This window comes from Fundulus heteroclitus, unplaced genomic scaffold (assembly GCF_011125445.2).
Source record: "Fundulus heteroclitus isolate FHET01 unplaced genomic scaffold, MU-UCD_Fhet_4.1 scaffold_48, whole genome shotgun sequence".
Lineage (NCBI taxonomy): Eukaryota > Metazoa > Chordata > Actinopteri > Cyprinodontiformes > Fundulidae > Fundulus > Fundulus heteroclitus.
The window spans coordinates 1,721,911-1,741,851 of NW_023396901.1; the positions used below are offsets into that span (position 1 = coordinate 1,721,911).

Genomic DNA, 19,941 nt, shown 5'->3' on the forward strand with positions numbered 1-19,941 from the left:
AGGTTATAAAGGATCAAAATGATCCAACTGCAAAAACGTATGAGTCAGGAAAAGGGTGCCAAACACATTATGTTTTATACTTATATTATACATATTTTAACAAAATGTTTCACCCTCGGTACATATAGTGGATATTAAACTTGGTTGGCTTGGGGGAACAATGGGAACACTGCTATTACTGATGATTGAGGATGTTTTCCTGAGACCCGAAGGTGTCCTAAGATGTGCACCGTACTACTCATTGAAATCTAAAATCATATTTGCACGAGCAGTCAAAATGACCGATTAGATTTTCATGCAAAACCCATGTAACCTGTAATTCAATCTACGCTATGTGCCAGTACATACTGCAGCATATGGCAAAGGGTCAGGGTTGTAAATGGCTGCATTTATAGAAGCCATGTGACTTTTCAGAGGCATCTGAGGAGGGAGGGATTACTTATGGTTTTGTTTCCCACTCGGTTGTTCAGGTCTACACCCTGTCATAAAACAACCACAACAAATGGTTACTAAGCAAAAGGCCAAGCATGATATAAGATATACCAATAGGCCAATGATGGAGAACATAAGAAAAGAAGGTCCACAAAAATCGGGATATTTTAAAAACAGCCCTTGGGGGGGGTCTGTTCCATCTAATTACATTGCATGGTCTATTTTGCGTACTACTTTAGTGTCTTAACGCATAAATTATAGAGACATCCATTGCCGTCAGCTTGAACTGCAAATATTTATTTGCCTAAAAAAATTAAAAAATTATTGTGGTTTCTTGACAGAGAACCACAGCATGGTTGAATCTTGTTTAATGTTCTCTTCACATCCAATTTACAACTTTAGGGCAAAATAAATTCTTGTTATCGAATTAACAACACTTTTTTGTTCGTTCAATGTTGGGTGCTTCAATTCTTTCCCTTTTGAGTAATATCCGGAGCACACTGCAAAACCGGATCTAAAAATAAGTAAAATGTTCTTAAAGTTAGTGTATTTATCCTTGATTTGGGCAGGTAAAAAAGACTATCTGCCAATTTTACCCCTAAAATAAGATAATTAGACATCCTGCACTTGAAATAAGATGATGGAGATGAATTGTTCCTATTTTAAGTGCAAAAATCCTATTCCATTGGCAAATCATCTCATTTACCTGCTCAAATCAAGGACAAAAACACTGATTTTAAGAACATTTTACTTATTTCTAGTTCTGTTTTTGCAGTGCAAATATCAGTGAACTACTCATCATTTCCCCTACTGAGCTTCTTGGTTCTACCCTGACTGACCATTTAATTACACTCCATTGCCAAACGTTTTCCCTCACCTGCCGTGACTCGCTTATGAACTTCAATGACATGCCATCCTTAATCCATAGGGTTCAACATGACGTTGGTGTGTCCTTTGCAGCTATAACAGCTTCGGCTCTTCTGGGAAGGCTGCCCAAATGGTGATGGCTCCTAAAAGAAACGGTCTGCATGCCTAGGTGCTTGATTTTAGACACCTGTGGCCATGGAAGTGATTAGAACACCTGATTTCCATTATTTGGAAGAGTGGCAATACAGCGTATCTATATCTTATTCATATCTGACTGGATTGCTTTAGCGCTATTATTGCCTTCATTTCTTGTGGCATAGGTTCAGCAAGGTGTCAAGCACACTCCTCAGAAATGTTGGTGTGTAGCTGACATGATTATCTAGTGTTTTGCAGTAGCTTCAAGGTTCGGTTTGTTGTGCATTCAGAGATGGTGTTCTGCATATTTTATCTGGGCCACTGTTGCATTTTTTACTGCGATCTAGTCTAACCGTTGTCCTCTGATCTCTAACAGCAATTTCTGCAATATTCAGACTAATTAAAACATCTGACTCCCAACAACCATGCCACATTTAAACTCACTTAAATCCTCTTTCTTCCCCATTTTGACACCCACTGTGAACTTCATGTGGTCTTCATTAGGTCTGGCCTCTTAAATGCCCTGTGGTGGTACTGCAAGATTGATTGATTTCATATTTGTGTTCATTTTTGACTAATTAGGCTTTGAAAAAGTTAATTTAAAGGAACAATAAATGGATGGGTGGATGGATGGATGGATGGATGGATGGATGAACGGAAGTAATAATGACACCTTGAGGTTTAAATTGGAACAATACATACACAATGCCTTTTACACAGACAGGCCATTTATCCATCGGTCCTGCAGCTGTGAAATTCAACAGATTTTTTTTTTTTTTACTTACACAGAATAGGTAAATGATGGCACTGGCCCGCTTCTCTTACTGGCTTCCATGTGTGCAGTCTGCTGCTCTTTTAACAAGATAAAATACCAAATGCTGCGTTCTGCTTTGGTAACCCTGGGAAGTCTCATATGATTGGCTCAGGAACCAGGAAGCAAATGCAGGCTACACTCTGAACCAAAGTAGTTCCGCACCGTACCTCTAGGTTTGAAAGGAGAAAAACTGGACTAAGACATTGTTGATGGAGAGGACTGATTGTTTACAGGGAATGTTACTTCCATCCAGGGTGATAAGTCAAAACGATTTAAGATTGATTTTACAATAAATATCTTACGTATAGCTCCTTTAAAAAAATGCACTCAGAGTACTGTTATAACATAAGCATTCGGAGTAACACCAGTTAAACTTCAAAAACAGTTTTAGAACCATGCGTTGAAAACATGTGTCGTGTTTCTTGACCTTGTGTCAGTGCGTAAAGCCAGATTGAAGAACATATCACACGTAGATCATATGTTGTTGTTGTTTACATTTGTTCAGATGTTCTGCAGGTCACTTTTTTTTTTACAATGTACTAACAAACAAAAATCATCTGCTTCTTTGAAATAGTCAAACCTTGGAACATTGGCATCTCACATTTCTTTTACCAACAGATATCAATCATAGCTGTTTAGTTGTTTATATGAACACTTTGAGCGTGTTTGTCCCAGGCAAGATTCTCAGTGCACTTTGTGGTTGTCAACATTTTTATGGTCTAGGGGTGGTTACAGTGTCGGTGGACATGTGACCAACATGGGTGGAGCCTGTTAAGGGTCACTCATTTCTAAGCTGAAGTCATTGGATATTGGGCCCTAAAATAGCACTACAGACAGTATATAGGGATGAAGTCCCAGTTGCACCCTTAGACTACAGTTCAGTGCGGGAGCAGACATACTGTTTGACGCAATCTGATTCAGAGGGGAGAAACGAACCTTCAACGAGAGGACGTAAGCGGCTGACGAACAAGGAGAATCTGGACTTTTAAAACCGTTAGTGTTATTTGCAAGGAGCCAACAACAAAAAGGACAAAGCACAAAGGATACTGCTCTTTCCCTTGGATTGCTTCGCCTCCAGGAAATTCTCATTCCCCTCCTTTCGATCCAGAAGGGAGGTGACAGAGCTGCGACAGCTGCAGAGATGAAGTACAACTACCCCGCGCCGGTGTCCACCTACACACGAAGTTCACAGTACACACCGGCGTACCACTCGCCGTCTTACTACAGCCCTTCACATTACACGCCGGCAGCCACGTACGCGAACGTTTCCAAGTACACCCCAACGACACCGAGCAGCACTTATTACACGCCGTCACTTTACACGTCCACGTACAAGGCCGCGTCCAAGTACGTCCCTTCGTACAGCGACGTTTCGAGGTACACCTCGACACGTCGCACTCAAGCGCAGCAAACCCGTGCGCGTGTGATACCCGTGGCACCCGCGAAAAGGACTGTGCACTTCCCCAATGACATCATCTTCCAGGACATCGTCAGGAGAGGGGACCTGGAGCAAATCGGACGCTTCATGAGAGCAAGGAAGGTCCGTGTGGATACACTCTTCCACTCAGGTGAGCAAAATTGTCGTTGTTTTTTTTCTCTACTTCCTGGCAGGTGTGCATCCACAGCTCCTAATCTTGAAAATGATACTTAATAGTAGAAAGACAACGTGCATGTCCAAACGCAGGGGACTGATTTTCCCATATGTGCAGGTATGGCGGCTCTGCACGAAGCCGTGTTAACGGGAAACCTGGAGGTGGTGAAGCTCCTGATCAAATATGGCGCCGACGTCCACCAGAGGGACGAGGACGGGTGGACGCCGCTGCACATGGCCTGCAGTGACGGCTACCCGGAAATTGCAAGGTAGCGATCCTGAACACCTGAAACCACAACTACTTGGATGCACAGCAGTCACATCTTGCTGAAACCAAAATTCAAATGCACTGCTCATCTCGGTTATTACCGAGACTTGACAGAAGCAAGACAACTATACTTTTTCGGACCGATGTGCACATCCATACATTTATGAACATTGCAAAGGTCTCCACTGGTTTGGTAATAATTCATTGTTCTTCTCATCCCAGGTACCTCCTGTCAGTGGGGGCAAGCACAGAAGCTGAGAATGAAAGCGGGGAAAAGCCTGCAGACCTCATTGACCCGGACTGTAAAGAGCTGGCTAAACTGTTTGAGACAGGCTGTGTGTGAGCACACGTGCACATGACGAGTGAGGAAAAAGACACAAACGTGATAAAAAAAAAAAAAAATCTATAAAAATAAGTGGCAACACTAGTCAACCATTTTTGCTGCAGCTTGTGCAATGCCACTGATTCCAGAAAGCAACATTCTGGTTCTAACGTTGATGATTGCATTTCATCTGTAAAGGTCATTCATCTTTTAAAAGATTGTAAACTATACCATGTTTGTAATAACTGTCATATCAGAGCTGTAAATAATATCGTGTGACTGTCTGAAATGTGACCCTGAAACTAAATGTCCTTCCCTGTAAATTCTACTTCAGGACTAATTGTCTATTTATTTCTTCCCCATTTTGACTTTTTCTGTTAAAATATTTTGTCGCTTGTATCTGTGTAAAAAAAATTTTTGGGATGTAGCTGGATCCATGCTGCAGACTACAGGTTCTAATACAACAGCTAAATGTGCACAAGAATCTGGACTGATGTCAAAGCGTTTTGTATAGTGTTGTGCATCCTCACTGCTGGGCAGAAAGAGGATCAACCAGATCAGGACAACCTCCTTTTATGTTGTTCAGACGTTTTGTGAGAGCTCTCGGACCTCTGCAGCATTTTGACAAATGTATCACACTGTTTTCTGTTGTAAAAAGAAGAAATTGAAGTCTTATAATTTTCAGTACAATTATTATTTTTGTACTTTTTTTAATAAATAAAGTTCTTTTTACAAACAAAGTGTTGTAGCAGCTTTAATATGAAAACCAAAAACATATCTCAAGAAATTCATCTATCAAATCGTAAGTCTAAATGGCCACATTTGTCCTTGGGGAGGACAGGAAATCTCACAGCGCCTCTCAAGAAACATGAGACCGTGGGCTTGGTGGGGAAATTTGATCAGAGTATAAAAAAGCACTGTGTGAATGTGTGCACGACCATGTGAATGTTACTGTACAGCACCTTGAGTTGTCAACATTAGCAAAACGCCGTACAAAACATATCACGTGTTTACAATTGGCATAAAAAACTAGGAAGGTTCTATGAAAATTGAGCTGTAGCAATACAAAGAAATAATAATAAAAATAATAATATAATAACAATAATAGTAGTAATACAAATATTTCATAATAATAAATCATTACAATTATTACGCTAGCATAATTTATTATTATTATTATTATTATTATTATTATTATTATTATTATTATTATTATATTATTGAGGCCATGGGTCTTTGCTGAGGTTTTATTTTATTTTTTGTTTAATTTGTATTAGTTGTTTTGAAAGTCGTGCATATCCCTTCCGCGTCTCTTCCCGGAAGTGATTGGTTGGCATTGGCAACGATTTTTTTTTTAGCCACATCTTTCGGCGTACTTAGTCTTTGAATAAATAAATAAAGGATAGAAATCTACAAAGGTTTGTTCTTTGCCTTTACCCTTATTGTCGGGAAAGCGTGCCAGTATCAGCGCTATGGTGACCTTGCTCTAATAAACGAGTTAACAATGATATTTCGGAATTAGCCGGAACAAGCTAACGCTACAAGACAATGTAAATGGCCAGCTAGCTAGCTGCAAGGCTACAGTTAGCATGGTCAAATGGCTATTTTAGAGATTTTTGGGGAGGGTTGCACCCCACAGTATACCTGCATGGTGCGTACCCCAAAGAAAAACATTGAATAAGTTTTATTTTAACAGGAATCAGTGATTATTTCTCATGTTACAATCTGCTATCACCAGTGAAAGTAGTCGAGTCAAAACGTAAACAAAAGCTTATATTTTTAGCTAGCCCCAAACTTTGCTTCTCGGTACAGACGTATTGCCTAGTTTAGCTTTAAATAAAAATATTTCACTTTGACAGCCACTAAGCGGGTCTACTGTGGTCCGCCTTTTCTGGGCTTAATTATGAGATCTAATTTATCTGAAATGATTAGCCGTACGCTAGCAAACAAGTGTTATCTCTGGCTGCAAACTGGTGTGCCAATCGGATTAGATCAAGGGAAATCGCCTTAAATTGTATGTAAAAGTAAAACGGATTGCCAGGGTGATGTTAAAATACTTACGGTGTTTTTGTTGGGTTTTAAAGTTTAGGACGTTCAAATTGTCGCATCGCTTTAAATCGACTCACCACAGAGGAGCAAGGAGCGAGTACAGACTGCAAACAGAATGACCAGGTCTGCAAATAGTTGGTTATACTTAAAGACCAGCCTGCTGCTTCGTTGCTGACTTTATTCTGTGTGTCTATGTGTGTGTGTGTGTCTTTGCGTGTGTCTGTGTGAAGCTCATCTGCTCCCAGGATGGTGAATAGTTACAAGAGGACCTCAAGCCCCAGATCCCCGACTAACAGTGGGGAGCTGTTTACTCCAGCTCATGAGGAGAATGTGCGCTTTATACACGATAGTAAGTACATTACTCTGCAGCTATGAATAACCGATGGGTTTGTTGTTTTCTTCAGGCTTTTTACGACTAAAACTGAATTTGTGTTGTCCAGGAACAGCTTTGGTTGTGACGTCTTCTTGCGATATATTGACCTTTACAAGAACATCTACAAGAAAAAAACAAAAAACGTCCCTAGTTGTTGAGAATTTGAATGTTTCTGTTTCTTCTTCCTTTAAGGGTCTTTTTGTTGTTGTTTAGAGAGCTGATGCGTTGCAGGACAGTCGCCTCTTGATTTCTCAATGTCCACATGTCACACGTTTGTGAGCAGCTGTTAACTAATATGAACTAGCCAATGAAACATATTTAATTCATCTGTTCTGCTTTAACTAACACAAGGAAGTCTTTTTTTAAAAGCCCCCCCCCCCAAAAAAAAAAAAACAAGTTCTGAGTTTCTATCACGTATTTGAAGGAATCCTTATCCTACAATATTTGTGATATTTATATATTTGTTCATCACAGGTCTTAAGTAATTTGTTGATTATACTCTGTGACTATTGTACATTTATTGTCGTTGGCAACTGGTTGTGCCAATTTAATCTTCAGTGAATTATCAACGTCAGTTCACAGACTTTTAGTCGCTGCTCCCATATTTCTGATGCAAACGTTGTTTAGAACTATCTAGATTTATATAAACCTCGTCTGGAACCAGAGCTTCTGGCTAAGAGCTAGTTCCTCCATCGTCAACACTTTACTATCTTTGTTAAGTTTGGCCGCAGACTCTGAACCAGCAGACTCCTAGTCGTGCACACAACAACGTTTTCTGCTTAAGATGGTAAGGTTCTGCTGCGTTCCTGCTGTTCTCGTACAACAGCACGATTTCAAACCTGGTTACGGAGCCAAAGGATTACAAAAGCATCCCGGTCTTCATTGTGGTGTAAACAGGGGGTCCCTGTCATTCAGAAGGTTTATTTAAGCAAGGAGTGTTTGCACACATGCACCTGCCAACGGCTTGCTAAGAAAATCCCACCTAATAGTGGCGTGGAAGGGAAATGACACAGTTTTTAGTGTCTCTGCTGGTGTGTTGTGCACTGAGGTCGCAGTTGAAACGTTGTCATGTAGAGATGTTGACAGAAACAGGGGGGAAAAAATCCAGTTTTTAATGGATTGTTGTGGTGTGCACAGAGCCTGAGTCAATCCCAAAGTGGTAGCACCGCTGTCCATTGTCAGGCGATAGTGTTTTAGTTTTAGGTTATACATTTTAAGAGGTGGTTAAGAAGGTGCCACTTTCCCAAGTGGTGAAATCGTGTTACACTAGTACTCAAGACAGTAATTTCCTGTCCAGATATTTTGAGTGTTTTCAGAAAATATTGTGTTAAAAGTCCGTAGATCGTTTTACACCTTGGGTTTACAGTTCCTAGGGTTCAGTCAGCCGCTTTGTTTTTACACAATGCAAGGAATAATCCTGCTCCAGATTACTACAAAAGCAATTTGTGGCATCAGTAAGCCTGGCTGGAAGTCTGAATCCTGACTTGCTGATAGTTACGTACAACAGTTTAGGAGTTCCTAATGTTCCTGTAACTCGCCTAATGCGGTCAGACTTTTTCAGACGCAGTTAGACCCAAGACTTTGTCTCACATCTACAGTGCCGGCCACATCAAATGCCACGGCTCTAAAAGATGTGTAAAATAAATTCATGTTTTATTACAGTAGCAGGACCCCACAGTGAAAAGCTTGAAAAATCCAGCCTGTGAATTGATATTTTGTTTTTGGGAGAAAAGGGCAATGTTCTGAAACAACTTTTGTTTTTTGTTGTTTTTAGAAAATGTCAGACAGCACAGCTGTTGATACATCTTCCGTTCATACATCGGACAACTCCTTTTTGTCAGCACTTAATTCTCTTCTGTAGTGTTTCGCAAGGTTAGAGCGTACAGAGAGAGGCAGCTTTGAACATTATCTTCTGCACATCCTGAGACGTGGAACCTCCTCATGCTGCTGCCTCTTCAGCCCACCACCCTCGGGTTTTCTAAAACATTTGATTCTGGCAGCTGAGTTTGCCATGAAAGAAAGTTGATTTCGTATCTGGTGACCTGTTCCTGCTTTGAATTGTCCATATTTTCACGTCAAGTCCTCCAGACAGACGTTAAAAATGTCCCGATATGTTCGGTTTTTAATACTTTGCATCCTACCATAGATTTTAGAAACAAGCCCACAGCATCACACATCCAATCCTCCAGCACACTTTAACTGGGGGGGACATGAAGGCTTTTTCCACTTGTTTAAGAAATCTAATTAAAATTCCAGCCTGTTTCACTTTGGCTGACTGTGATTTACGTTTCACTGCCACGTTTTCTTGCCGACCAACTCTCCCGGCGGTCCCCAAGTATTGCAAACTGCTCCTGACTTTGAATCGTGGGTAAGATCTGACCCAGAGCGTTTAGCTGGTGTCCTCATTATGACAATGAACATTTTAGATTTGTTTTAACTTCCCTTAACCATCCTGCTCCATGTGAATGGTGGGTCCTTGTTTAACCTTGTGGCCTTTGGCTGAAACAAACAGGGCTCTGTGTTCGCTCATATTTGGACCCCAGAGAAACAGAGGATGGTGAATTACTAATTAGAGGTTCCTAGAAGCATTGATCAGCCTAAAACACAAAGGAATTAATTTAAGATGGATGGTTAGCGGTACCAATAACTATGCTACTGGTTTATCACCCCTACTGCACTGCAAAAACAGTGAAATTTTCTTGAAATCATTGTAATTTTCCTTGATTAGAGCAGGTAAATAAGACTATTTGCCAATGGAATAAGATTTTTGCACTTAAAATAGGAACAATTCATCTATATCATCTTTTTTCAAGTGCAGGATGTCTAATTATCTTATTTTAGAGATGAATTGTTCCTATTTAAGTTAAAAAATATCATTCCATTGGCAAATAGTCTTATCTACCTGCTCAAATCAAGGAAAAATACACAAATTTTTGCTTATTTTTAGTTCCCTTTTTGCAGTGTGAATAAATGTCCAATTAAAGGTTGCATTTTTTTCTAATATTTCAGTGTAAGATAATACTTCTGCAATAAAAGGCAGATTTATTTCAAGAGTTTTAACACATCTGTGTAAATGGCAGGTAAATGTGGCCGTCATTGTTTAAAGTTAAAGCACATCTTTTTGGTCATCTTGCAGTGTGTCTTTAGGGTCCTCGGTGTGACAGATATAATATCCTGTCATCTTTGCTTCCTCCCAGCCTGGCAGTGTGTGCTCCGAGACATCAGATCGACACAAAACAGCGAACGCAATGACCGCGGACCGCAGGAGTATGTGGAGAAGAACCCGAACCCTAACCTACATTGTAAGTTAACAGGCTAAATTTATTATTACTATTAGTGTTTTAGGTTATTTTTAAATGAGTTAGTCAACTGCAGAACATTAACAGCCTCTCTTCCCTGTTTGTTTTTTTTTCCAGCTTTCACACCAGTGGACCTGAGTGACCTAAAAAAGCGCAACACACAGGACTCCAAGAAGTCTTAGTTTTTTCTGTTATGTTCCTGTTACTTTTTTTTTTTTTTTCATTATCCTCAAGAACTTTTTATTTCTCTGCCCTTTTGACAGCCAGAAACTTGACCCTGTTGGCAAGTCTAACTCAAGAATACAAATCTCATTTGTATACAATGGACCATAGCAACCCGTTTCCGTTTTTTTTTTTTTACCCTTGACCACTCACAAAACGAAACAAAAAACCCAGGGGTTTTGTGGGGAGCAGATTCTCTCTTTTCGGTGTTTTCAGGCAACAGAATCTTCATATTGACGCTCTTTGTGTGGAAGAGTGCTCAGAGGGTTCGTCAAAGTACGCCGACAACTGGAGAACAGAGTGACGCTTCAACGGGACACAAAGACCGACGTCTTAATCAACAGTAAAACTATCGTTCTGGAAAATAGATTAAATTGTGAAACAATGACATTCGGGAACATTTTATGCGCAAGTATCGGAAGCCAAAAATGCAATGTAGATGGCCAACGTTTTTATTAAATGATCTGTTGCCCCTGGTGGATTTTATTTTGCAGAGTATACAGGTAAACCCCTCTATTCAAAGCCTTGAAACGAAAATGTTGAATAAAAGACTTTTACAGTACTCTTGCATTTATCGATCCTAGATGAACGTTGATCAGATCCAGTTTCTCAGCCACTGATGTAACAAAAAACTGCTGAATTTCTCAATATTGCACAGGACGCCTTTTTTTTTTGTGTAAATTTGGAATTTGAAGTCTAATAATTAGTGATTTGGCTTAGCTAGGCTCAGTTTAAGTTCTGTAAGCAGACATATGGCGAGAGATAATAGTACAAAATAAACTATTCTACGCTTTTAGGTGTAATAATACCTTCACAGCTTCTCTTACTGAGGCTTCGAAATGAATGACAGGGTCTGCAGAAGTATTGACTGATTTTGTCATGTAACAACGACAAAATATTTTATTGGGATTTTTTACGTGGTGGAAAAATATGACACAAAACAGTGAACTGGAAGGTCTTTGAGGTTGCCGGCTTCTCTGTGTGAAGTGTTTAGTTAGATTATCCAAGCACTTAGGTTTGTAAAAGATCATACCGTATAAGATGAGAACAGACCGTAACGCACAGCATCCACGTCAGAGTGTAAGCTCTGACCCACAGAGTTCATACGTGTTTTTTATGCCCAAGGACAGGAGAAGTGCAACAATATTTAAAAGACAAATTATGAGAACTAGCTTCTCGGGACATTACTGTGAGAGCTGAAGTCTCTTTATGTCCCGCATCTGAAGAAACTAGCCCTGGCAGGTGAGCTTCAGAGTGGCAAAGCAGAGAAACCTATTCCACCCAGAATCCATAAGTATAATGAAATGCATAACAAGCCATAAATTCAGCGCAGAAAGCAAAATTCAACAGTCATCAGGTGTTAGGAAGCAACAGCATTTTCCATCATAGGCTAAGAGATGACATATCTGACATGGCTTCGTTCAAACTCCAAGACTACACTTGGTTTTCTATCACGAATAGCCATTTTTAAAACCACTCCTCCACAAAGCCCAGATCTGTGAAGCGCACGACTGAAATAGCTTTCCAGTCAACAGTGTAAGCAAATATGGAAACCTCTGCAGGATATTTGCATTAAATAAAAGCAAAATGTCTCTGCTGGAGTGTTATTGTACTGGGGACTGTGAGTTTTCAAATGGCAAAAGGGCTTTGTAGTTAGCTTTCTCGTGTCAAGGATAGGCGAGTTTATTTGTGTAGCACTTTTCAGTAAGAAGACTATTGACAGTGCTGTGCGTGAACAGAACATAAGAAAAGAAAACATAACAGAGGAAAGCACATTGCATAAAGCAGCTTCTATCCGTATTGCTATACGTACAGAACGAAATAGGACCCCAATTCCCAGTTTGATTTATTTATCGCTTGCAAAATTGTGATTGTTAATCAAATTTACCATTAGACAGCGGTTGTATTTGGTAATATTTGTTGTTTAGGATCCTGTCCATATTTGCTTTGATGTTTATTCAATTGCAATCCAGTTTTTTAGATGTATTATTATTATTTTAAATAAAGTCAAATATGTATTACATAGGGGTAAAAGTGAGGAAAATAGAGGGTATTAATGAAAACGTAAGGGAAGGATATAAAGCGTTAATTGTGTTTCTTAACGATACAGATTTAGTCCATGTTATGTATTTAATTATTTATTTTTATTTATTTTGAGAATGTAACCTGAAGTATAAATCCTGAATTAACAAACTCCGGTACCGTAGGTGGCGATATGCACCATTAAAACCGGGAAGAAGTTAAATACAGCATCCGACAGAAGAGGGCGCTATTTCCCTTTGAGTTGCTGTGGTACGTCTTGACGTCAACATCCGAGTGTTACGTAACGTGACCGTTTGTCTAGTACCGTGTGGCTGTTAGCTTATTGTGTTCAGTCGTGGGTGCAGCTCTGCGAACAGACCAGGGAGAGGAACCGACAGAGTCTAGGGAGTTACATTTAAACATTTTCCTCAGTTTAGTATTATTGGGGCAGCATAATGACCGATAAAATGGATATGTCTCTAGACGACATTATCAAGCAGAACAGGCAGCAGAGAGGTGGAGGCCGGGGAGGCAGAGGCCGAGGCCGCGGAGGCTTAGGCGGCGGCCGCGGAGGAGGCCCCGGGCGGCTTGGAGGCGGCGGCAGTGGAGGATTTGGAGGCCGGGGCGGCGGATCCGGCCCCATGAGGAATCGACAGAACCTGAGCCGCGCTAGAGGCAGACCGACACCTTACAGCAGGGTATGAGAATGTTAGAGGAATAAGCGGTCAGAGGGGAAAAAAACCTTCGACACAGCTGAAATTCCCAGTTAACGTCCTTCAGTTTGCTTCCTAGCTAATCCTCTTGCCAGCTTGCTAAGTCAAGCGACACAAAAAAAAAAAAATGAAAGCTAGCCGCCGAGTTCGCCCTCACGGGAGAGCTCCGTAGATCCGCGGTTACGCATAAATGGAAGTTGTCTGTATAACACGTCCCTTCTCCCACAAAGCCAAACGTTTCACCCCCCGTTTCCAAGAAGAACGGATGTCTTTGGCCTCGACGGCGCCATTTTGACTCCGGCCACCCGAGAGAAACGAGGCCCCGGCGTCGAAGGCGACACCTGTGAGTCCTCAGCTCGCCTCTCATCGGAAGAAAGGAAGGAGACGACACCGTCGACAAAAAGCTCAACCCCAGAAGAGTTTTCTCTGCTTTACGGCAGCGCGGCGCTTCTCCCGACCCGTCGACCGGCGCGGCCTTTTGTTCCGGGAGTGGCTGGCGGGTTCATGGAGGCCCGCACCGGAGGCTTTTCAACCACCGTGCCTGCTTCCTGCGAACGGAGGAGTGGACTTCAACCTCCCCCCCTCCCTGATAAATTACACACGAGGCAGTTTTCCGTTCTTTGGCTGTTCCTCGGAAGAAGCACACAAACAAAGCCCCATTCAAAATGGCGTGCTCTCAAAATGGACGCTCGGGTGATATAAAGAGAGGAGCGCGAGGCCCTTTTATCATATATATATTTTTTATTTTTTAAATTTTTTTCACAATATGGACACTATCCAACTTGACAAGACGCCTGAGAACTCTCCGGTAGCCGAGGACGGGCTTTTGGTTCAGCGCTGGAGGCGGCAGCTTCAGACGGAGCCTCCCCCCTCCTCCGTGTGTGTGTCTCCCGGAGCCTCTGTGTGGGCCCTCAGAAGGAGGCGCAAATGGCAAGAGAACAATGGGATCTTCCGGTAGTAGTATGGGGAGTTTATCAGGTTTTGTTTGGGTGCGGGTTGTTGAATTATCTCTACCCTGTTTATTTATTTTTTGACGGTCTTAACTTTGACCGGTTTGTAATCCTGCTAACATCCATTGTGTGCCTGTCTGTAAATGTAACCCTACACCATCCCCTTGCTTTCAATAAGCTGTGTTCACATGAAGCGATTCACTTGCTTGTCGTGATGGGGTGGGCAGGGAACGTCATGGGGGAGCGCCTCCCGCACCCCCCCTCTCCTCCGTTAAGGGAGCTGACCGCCCTGGCCACGTTGGAAGTGGAGCCCCTGCTTGCCCCAACACCCGGGCCGTGTGGACTCTGTGATTGACAGAGAGGCAAGGGGATCCTGAAGTCAGCAGGTGCGTTCTCTCTCGTCTGTTGCAGCCTAAACAGCTCCCCGACAAGTGGCAGCACGACATGTTCGACAACGGCTTCGGAGGCTTTAATGGTAGTGGAGGGGGTGGCGGAGGAGCCGGCGTGGAAACTGGAGGGAAGCTCCTAGTCTCCAACCTGGACTTCGGGGTTTCGGATGCAGACATTCAGGTAGCGTGGATTTTCTTGTAACTAGAGGTGGTTGCCGGCCTTGGCTGTCGGTGCTCATGTGGATGAAGATTAACCTTTTGGTGTTTTTTTTTTTTGTTTGTTTTGAAGGAACTTTTTGCTGAATTCGGGACCCTGAAGAAGGCTGCCGTTCATTACGACCGTTCAGGAAGAAGCCTGGGAACGGCCGACGTCCACTTTGAGAGGAGGGCAGATGCGCTGAAGGCCATGAAGCAGTACAACGGCATCCCGCTTGATGGTAGGGTTCAGATCCGAACACCGTGTGCTTTATAGTTACTGGTAGTATTGCACCGATACCGATGCCAGTATCGGACGGGCCCCCGATCCAGCACTAAAATGGTGGTATCAGTATCGGCAAGTACCGACAAATAGGCACCGATACCATTTTGATGTTCGTATGTCACTTGAACGCAGCCTTCTCTCTCCCGACTAGTAATATACATGGTATATAAGTTCTTGAAAGTTGCACTATTTTGGCATTTGAGAGCCAAAACTCAGGGTTTAAAAGAGATTATTCAATTATTAGTGTAATTTTACTGTCTTACTGTTGCACTACTATTATACATGTTATAATTTCACGAATGTCGCACTATTTTGGCCTTTTGAGAGCCAAAAGGTTATTCAACTATTGTCACCCATTCCGGGTAGGCAATAAAAAGTTCTACTACCCTAAGTAGTATGCAGTTCTTCATATACACACACACATCAATTTCAAACAGATGGTATCTGTATCGGCCAATACTGCACAGCCAGGTATCGAGGCCAAAAATGGCATCGGCACAACACTAAGACTTGTTATTGGTCTTATATATGGCAAGAATGTCATATTTCTCAATGCTGCTTTTCTTAGTTCTGGAAACAGAAGGGGTTTGTTTCTCTTTGATTTGTATTTATAGCCGTTAAATCTGGGCTGGGGTCACTTTGTGTCAAGGCTGTCCGGTTAGAAGGCAGACGTTTGGCTTTTTCACAAAGCTGCAAAAGCATGCGTGTAATTTTCATAATGCTTTATTATTGTCCAGCCCACTGACTCAGAGCCTGCAGGCTTTTAGATGTCCCTGGACAGCTTCGATGTCATTGAGAGGAATGTCTGGCATTGATGTCCACTGGGGTCCAATTATCACCCTAAACCCGTTGCTGATTTTTGTTTCTACACTGTGATGTTTTGTCGACATAAAGTGGTCTGTTTGTCTCTCCAGGGCGTCCCATGAACATACAGCTCGTCACGTCACAGATCGACACACAGAGGCGGCCTATGCAGGGGTAAGTGGGGATGGTCTTCTATGATACAGAAGGCTTTGGGTCATTTCATACCAACATGTGGGGGTCCAGTGGTTGTCGCACTGCTCCCTAAGGGGCGGGTTCAACACAGACAAATCTCCCCTCTGTGGGGCTATAAAGGGAGATGTATATTTATGTAGCCATTTTAACTCGTTCTAGTTTTGCATTCTGTGTTCTACTTTTAAGCGAGCCATTTTGTTCCCATATACTTGAATCATTATTATGCATCAGTGTTTCTGTATTCATTAGGAATACATATTAAAAATATTGGGTGGTTCTGATCCCTGTTTAGGCCACCTGGTTCATGAAATGAGATCATGGGCTCTGATTAGACCAAAACAACCCACATCCACTTCCTGTTAGAAAATAACCAACTCCTATTAAAGAAGTGATCATAGGTGACTTATTTTAGAAATGCTTCAGTCGTGGCTATCTTTTGTTTTTCAGGCTGAACAGAGGTGGTGGGGGTATGGCCAGAGGTCGTGGTTTCGGCGGCATGCAGAGAGGTCGAGGTGGCCCCCGAGGAAGAGGACGGGGTGGACGAGGCGGGCGAGGCGGTGGAACCAAGCAGCAGCTTTCAGCAGAGGAACTTGATGCACAGTTAGACGCCTACAACGCCAGAGTACGTCCATCTGCGAGAACACAATGCCTCTCATTTGGTAGCAGAATGTTTTACAGCGGTTTAATTTGTTTGTTTTGTTTTTTTTTTTCTTTCACCAGATGGACACCAGTTAAGAGATGAAGATCTTCCTAGACGTCCTCCCTTTCTTTCTGTGCAGAAGGGGGTGGTTGTTACAGATGTGCAGAATATTTTACACATGCTTGTTTTCTGATGTGATTTGAAAGTGTTCCAGTCTCTTCTTTTAAATACTCCAAAGTGTTTTTTACCTGTATTTTTTTTTTTTTTCTGATGAAAAATGGTTTTGACTGTAGGTTATCTAACTGGGATTCCCCGGTTCCCCTCAGCCCTGTAGTTGATGAAAGTTGTAATAAAAACCTGCAGTGTATATTAACCAAAAGTCTTGACTTCTGCAATTTATTTGTAGTCTGGTTTGTTAAATGTGATGTTCCATCACAAATTGTCAAAATCCTTATCACTGCTACCTTAAAGGAGATTTTTGATCATGTACGTATTGTGGTGTTTGAGTATGTTATTTTCAAAGGGAATCTTTTGAGATGCTTGTGGAAATTTAATTAATTTGAATGAATGTGCTGCCATGTCGCCATACGGCCACTAGGTGTCGCCTGCAATCAGGGGTTCTCCGGCCTGACGTGGTCTCGGAGTGGTGCACGTTCTATACGTCCATATAAGGAAACATCCAGGAAACACATTAGTGCCAATGGTGTTTGGGTTAAAATGGACTTTGTAGTGACAGGGAAGGTATGAACTCTAACTTTTCGAGCTCACTAAAGGTTTTCAGCCGTAGTTTTTGTAGAAGCTTGTATTTACAACTAGCCACTTCCTGTGAGATTTTCAGCGTTAAGTTAGATATTTTCCTCCATTTAAAAATAAAAAAACAAAATATATACAGTGATACGTTCAATGACATTAACTCTGCAGACAGTTTTAATTTTTTTGAGCAGTACATGTGTGTCCCTATTTCACGGATTTAAAATTCAGCTACTAATTAATGAGCCATACGTTGGATAGCCATGCAAAAGCATCTGCTTTAATGTGGTTGGGTTTTCCTCCTGAGTGCATAAACATGATCAAACACTGGAGTAATCCATCCATCCAGTTTCTAACATGTCTATCCCTCGTGGGGGGTGCTGGTGCCTATCTCCAGCATACAACGGGCGAGAGACGGGGTACACCCTGGACTGGTGGTCGCTAGTTTAACACTGGGGAGATCTGTGTGCTAAAACCCAATTACAGAGACGATTTGAACTGTATGCAGAAGTGAATAAGGGGCTACCAAATGAAAACTTGTCTGAGTGGATGGTTGTTCTGTACAATACATCTGTCCAACAGCATTTTTAGGGGCAAAATATATGATTTGATTGAATTTAAAGTGCCTTGAGATGACCTGCACTTTGATTTCAGAATCAGTACTTTAATAATCCCAGAGGGAAATTATTGGTACTATGTGAATAAAATTACATTGAATGATGGCTGTTGCCTTGCAGCAAGAAGGTCCTGGTTTCAAGTCCTTGCCCTGGGTCTTTCTGCATAGAGTTTGCATGTTCTCCCTGTGCATGCGTGGGTTCTCTCCGGGTACTCCGGCTTCCTTCCACAGTCCAGAAATATGACTAAGGTTAATTGGCCTCTAAATTTTCCTTGGGTGAGTATGTGCGTGAATGGTTGTTTGTCTCTGTGTTGCCCTGCGATAGACTGGCGACCTGTCCAGGGCGTACCCCGCCTCTCGCCCATTGACAGCTGGAGATAGGCACCGGCGACCCCACAAAGGGTAGACGTGTTAGAAAATGGATGGATGGATGAATTGGCTAGATTTAATGTACATACAATGTAAATTCGCCCTTCGTGTACAGTCTCTTGTTTTTATACTTTTGTGTTATCCGTATCTGCTTGTTGCAATTTTACTTTTAAATTGCTGATGGAACACTTGAGTTTCCTCTGTGGGACATGGTAGGATATTTCTGTAAGCTACATAACAAAGATGTTACGTTATTTATTGTGGTAGGGGGCTGTGTGTGATATGGGAGAGATACCTAATGAAATGCAGAATCTGTGGTTTCCCAGAGGTGACATCCATTCAATGACCACACCGACACAATAATGCTATTGTGATTATAAGATACAACAAAAATGCGTGTTCAGAACCATTGGATGAAATTATATATGAATTGTTTAGACGTTTTGTGGTCTTTTAGAGCAGGGGTCTGCAACATTTACAATCCAAAGATGCATTATTTGTTTGATTTTTTTTTTTTTTTTTTTTTTTTTTTAATCCAGCTAAAACTTGTTCAGAGCTGGACATGTTACATGACCTTTTGAGAGAGAAAAAAACAGCTTTTGATCAAAATCTACTTGAAAAACGTGTTATTTGTACAGCGCTGCTTTTAGGATGGTTGAATATTCTTCTGTGGGATGTTGGTATTTGTGGGAAATTATGTAAACGAAAAGTGCACAGTTTCCAAAAATAAATACAAGGAAAAATAGATCGAAAAAATATTACTGGTGCTTTCAGGGTCATTCTGTTGTGGAAAATTAATTCAGTTTATTTATATAGCACCAATTCACAGCAAAAGTCTTCTCAAGGGAATTTACAAAGTCATATTCTATCTAGTCATTAGACAGATTGGTTCAAAGGTTTTCTACGGCAAGAACCTAGTAAAAATAAAAACAATTTTTTTTTATTATATTTAAAAAGAAAAAAAAACATCGGTTGTCGTTTTTAGCCAAAGTTATCGAGAGCAACTTGCAGCTCTCGAGCAACAGGTTGCAGAGCTCTACCTTATTTAACGTTTACAATGAGAGTTTTTCCCACTGAGCTATATTATACACAGGAGTGCTAATTTTGCCGAAAAACTGAAGTCACTGGCCGCCATCTTGCTACTCCCTACTCTCACAGATTCCCATAGGATTTGGTTGCAACAACAAGCAGTTTTCTGGCTGTGGGAACACGTTTCATAGGTAATTCTACAGTCAGTGGATGTACCAACACTATCAACTACTAGGAAATTAGATGCTGAAATATTTTACATGTTATTCATATTATATATATATATATATATATATATATATATATATATATATATATATATATATATATATATATATATATATATATAAAATATTTCAGCACATTACTTTCTCAGTACTTAATAGTTTTAGAACATAACATAAAAGTATATGGCATTTGACATTTTAAAAGTTTTAAGCCTCCCTGAAAATGAGAAAATCCTCGTTATTCGATGCTGTAGCGGACATATTCCCTAGTTACTGGAGGGAAAAAGGGAGTACCAATATGGCGGCTGGTGGCTTCAAAGCAACTCGTTCTAATAGCGGGCGATTAGTACTCCAGTGTATAATATAGCTCAGTTGTTTTTCCCATAG

At 41.3% G+C, this 19,941-nt stretch overlaps 3 protein-coding genes across 4 annotated transcripts; all 3 read left to right on the forward strand.

Annotated features, from left to right (window-relative positions):
• The first annotated feature begins 3,103 nt into the window (after positions 1-3,103).
• On the forward strand, positions 3,104-4,757 carry LOC105939886 (protein phosphatase 1 regulatory subunit 27). Its single transcript, XM_012882232.3, has 3 exons — positions 3,104-3,816; positions 3,958-4,108; positions 4,330-4,757. Exons 1-3 carry the CDS (start codon positions 3,390-3,392, stop codon positions 4,448-4,450), a joined length of 699 nt encoding a protein of 232 aa, XP_012737686.2. The 5' UTR covers positions 3,104-3,389; the 3' UTR covers positions 4,451-4,757.
• Positions 4,758-5,739: 982 nt separating this feature from the next.
• On the forward strand, positions 5,740-10,934 carry mcrip1 (MAPK regulated corepressor interacting protein 1). Of its 2 annotated transcripts, XM_012882306.3 has the most exons (5): positions 5,740-5,847; positions 6,514-6,601; positions 6,709-6,827; positions 10,049-10,153; positions 10,268-10,934. In XM_012882306.3, exons 2-5 carry the CDS (start codon positions 6,594-6,596, stop codon positions 10,330-10,332), a joined length of 297 nt encoding a protein of 98 aa, XP_012737760.1. In that variant the 5' UTR covers positions 5,740-5,847; positions 6,514-6,593; the 3' UTR covers positions 10,333-10,934. The 2 variants fall into 2 exon arrangements, with proteins under 2 accessions (XP_012737760.1, XP_012737761.1); XM_012882307.3 differs by lacking the exon at positions 6,514-6,601.
• Positions 10,935-12,708: 1,774 nt separating this feature from the next.
• On the forward strand, positions 12,709-16,942 carry alyref (Aly/REF export factor). Its single transcript, XM_012882291.3, has 6 exons — positions 12,709-13,092; positions 14,469-14,627; positions 14,736-14,883; positions 15,842-15,905; positions 16,371-16,545; positions 16,644-16,942. The coding sequence occupies exons 1-6, from the start codon at positions 12,850-12,852 to the stop codon at positions 16,656-16,658; spliced, it is 804 nt and encodes a 267-aa protein (XP_012737745.1). The 5' UTR covers positions 12,709-12,849; the 3' UTR covers positions 16,659-16,942.
• The last annotated feature ends 2,999 nt before the right edge of the window (positions 16,943-19,941 follow it).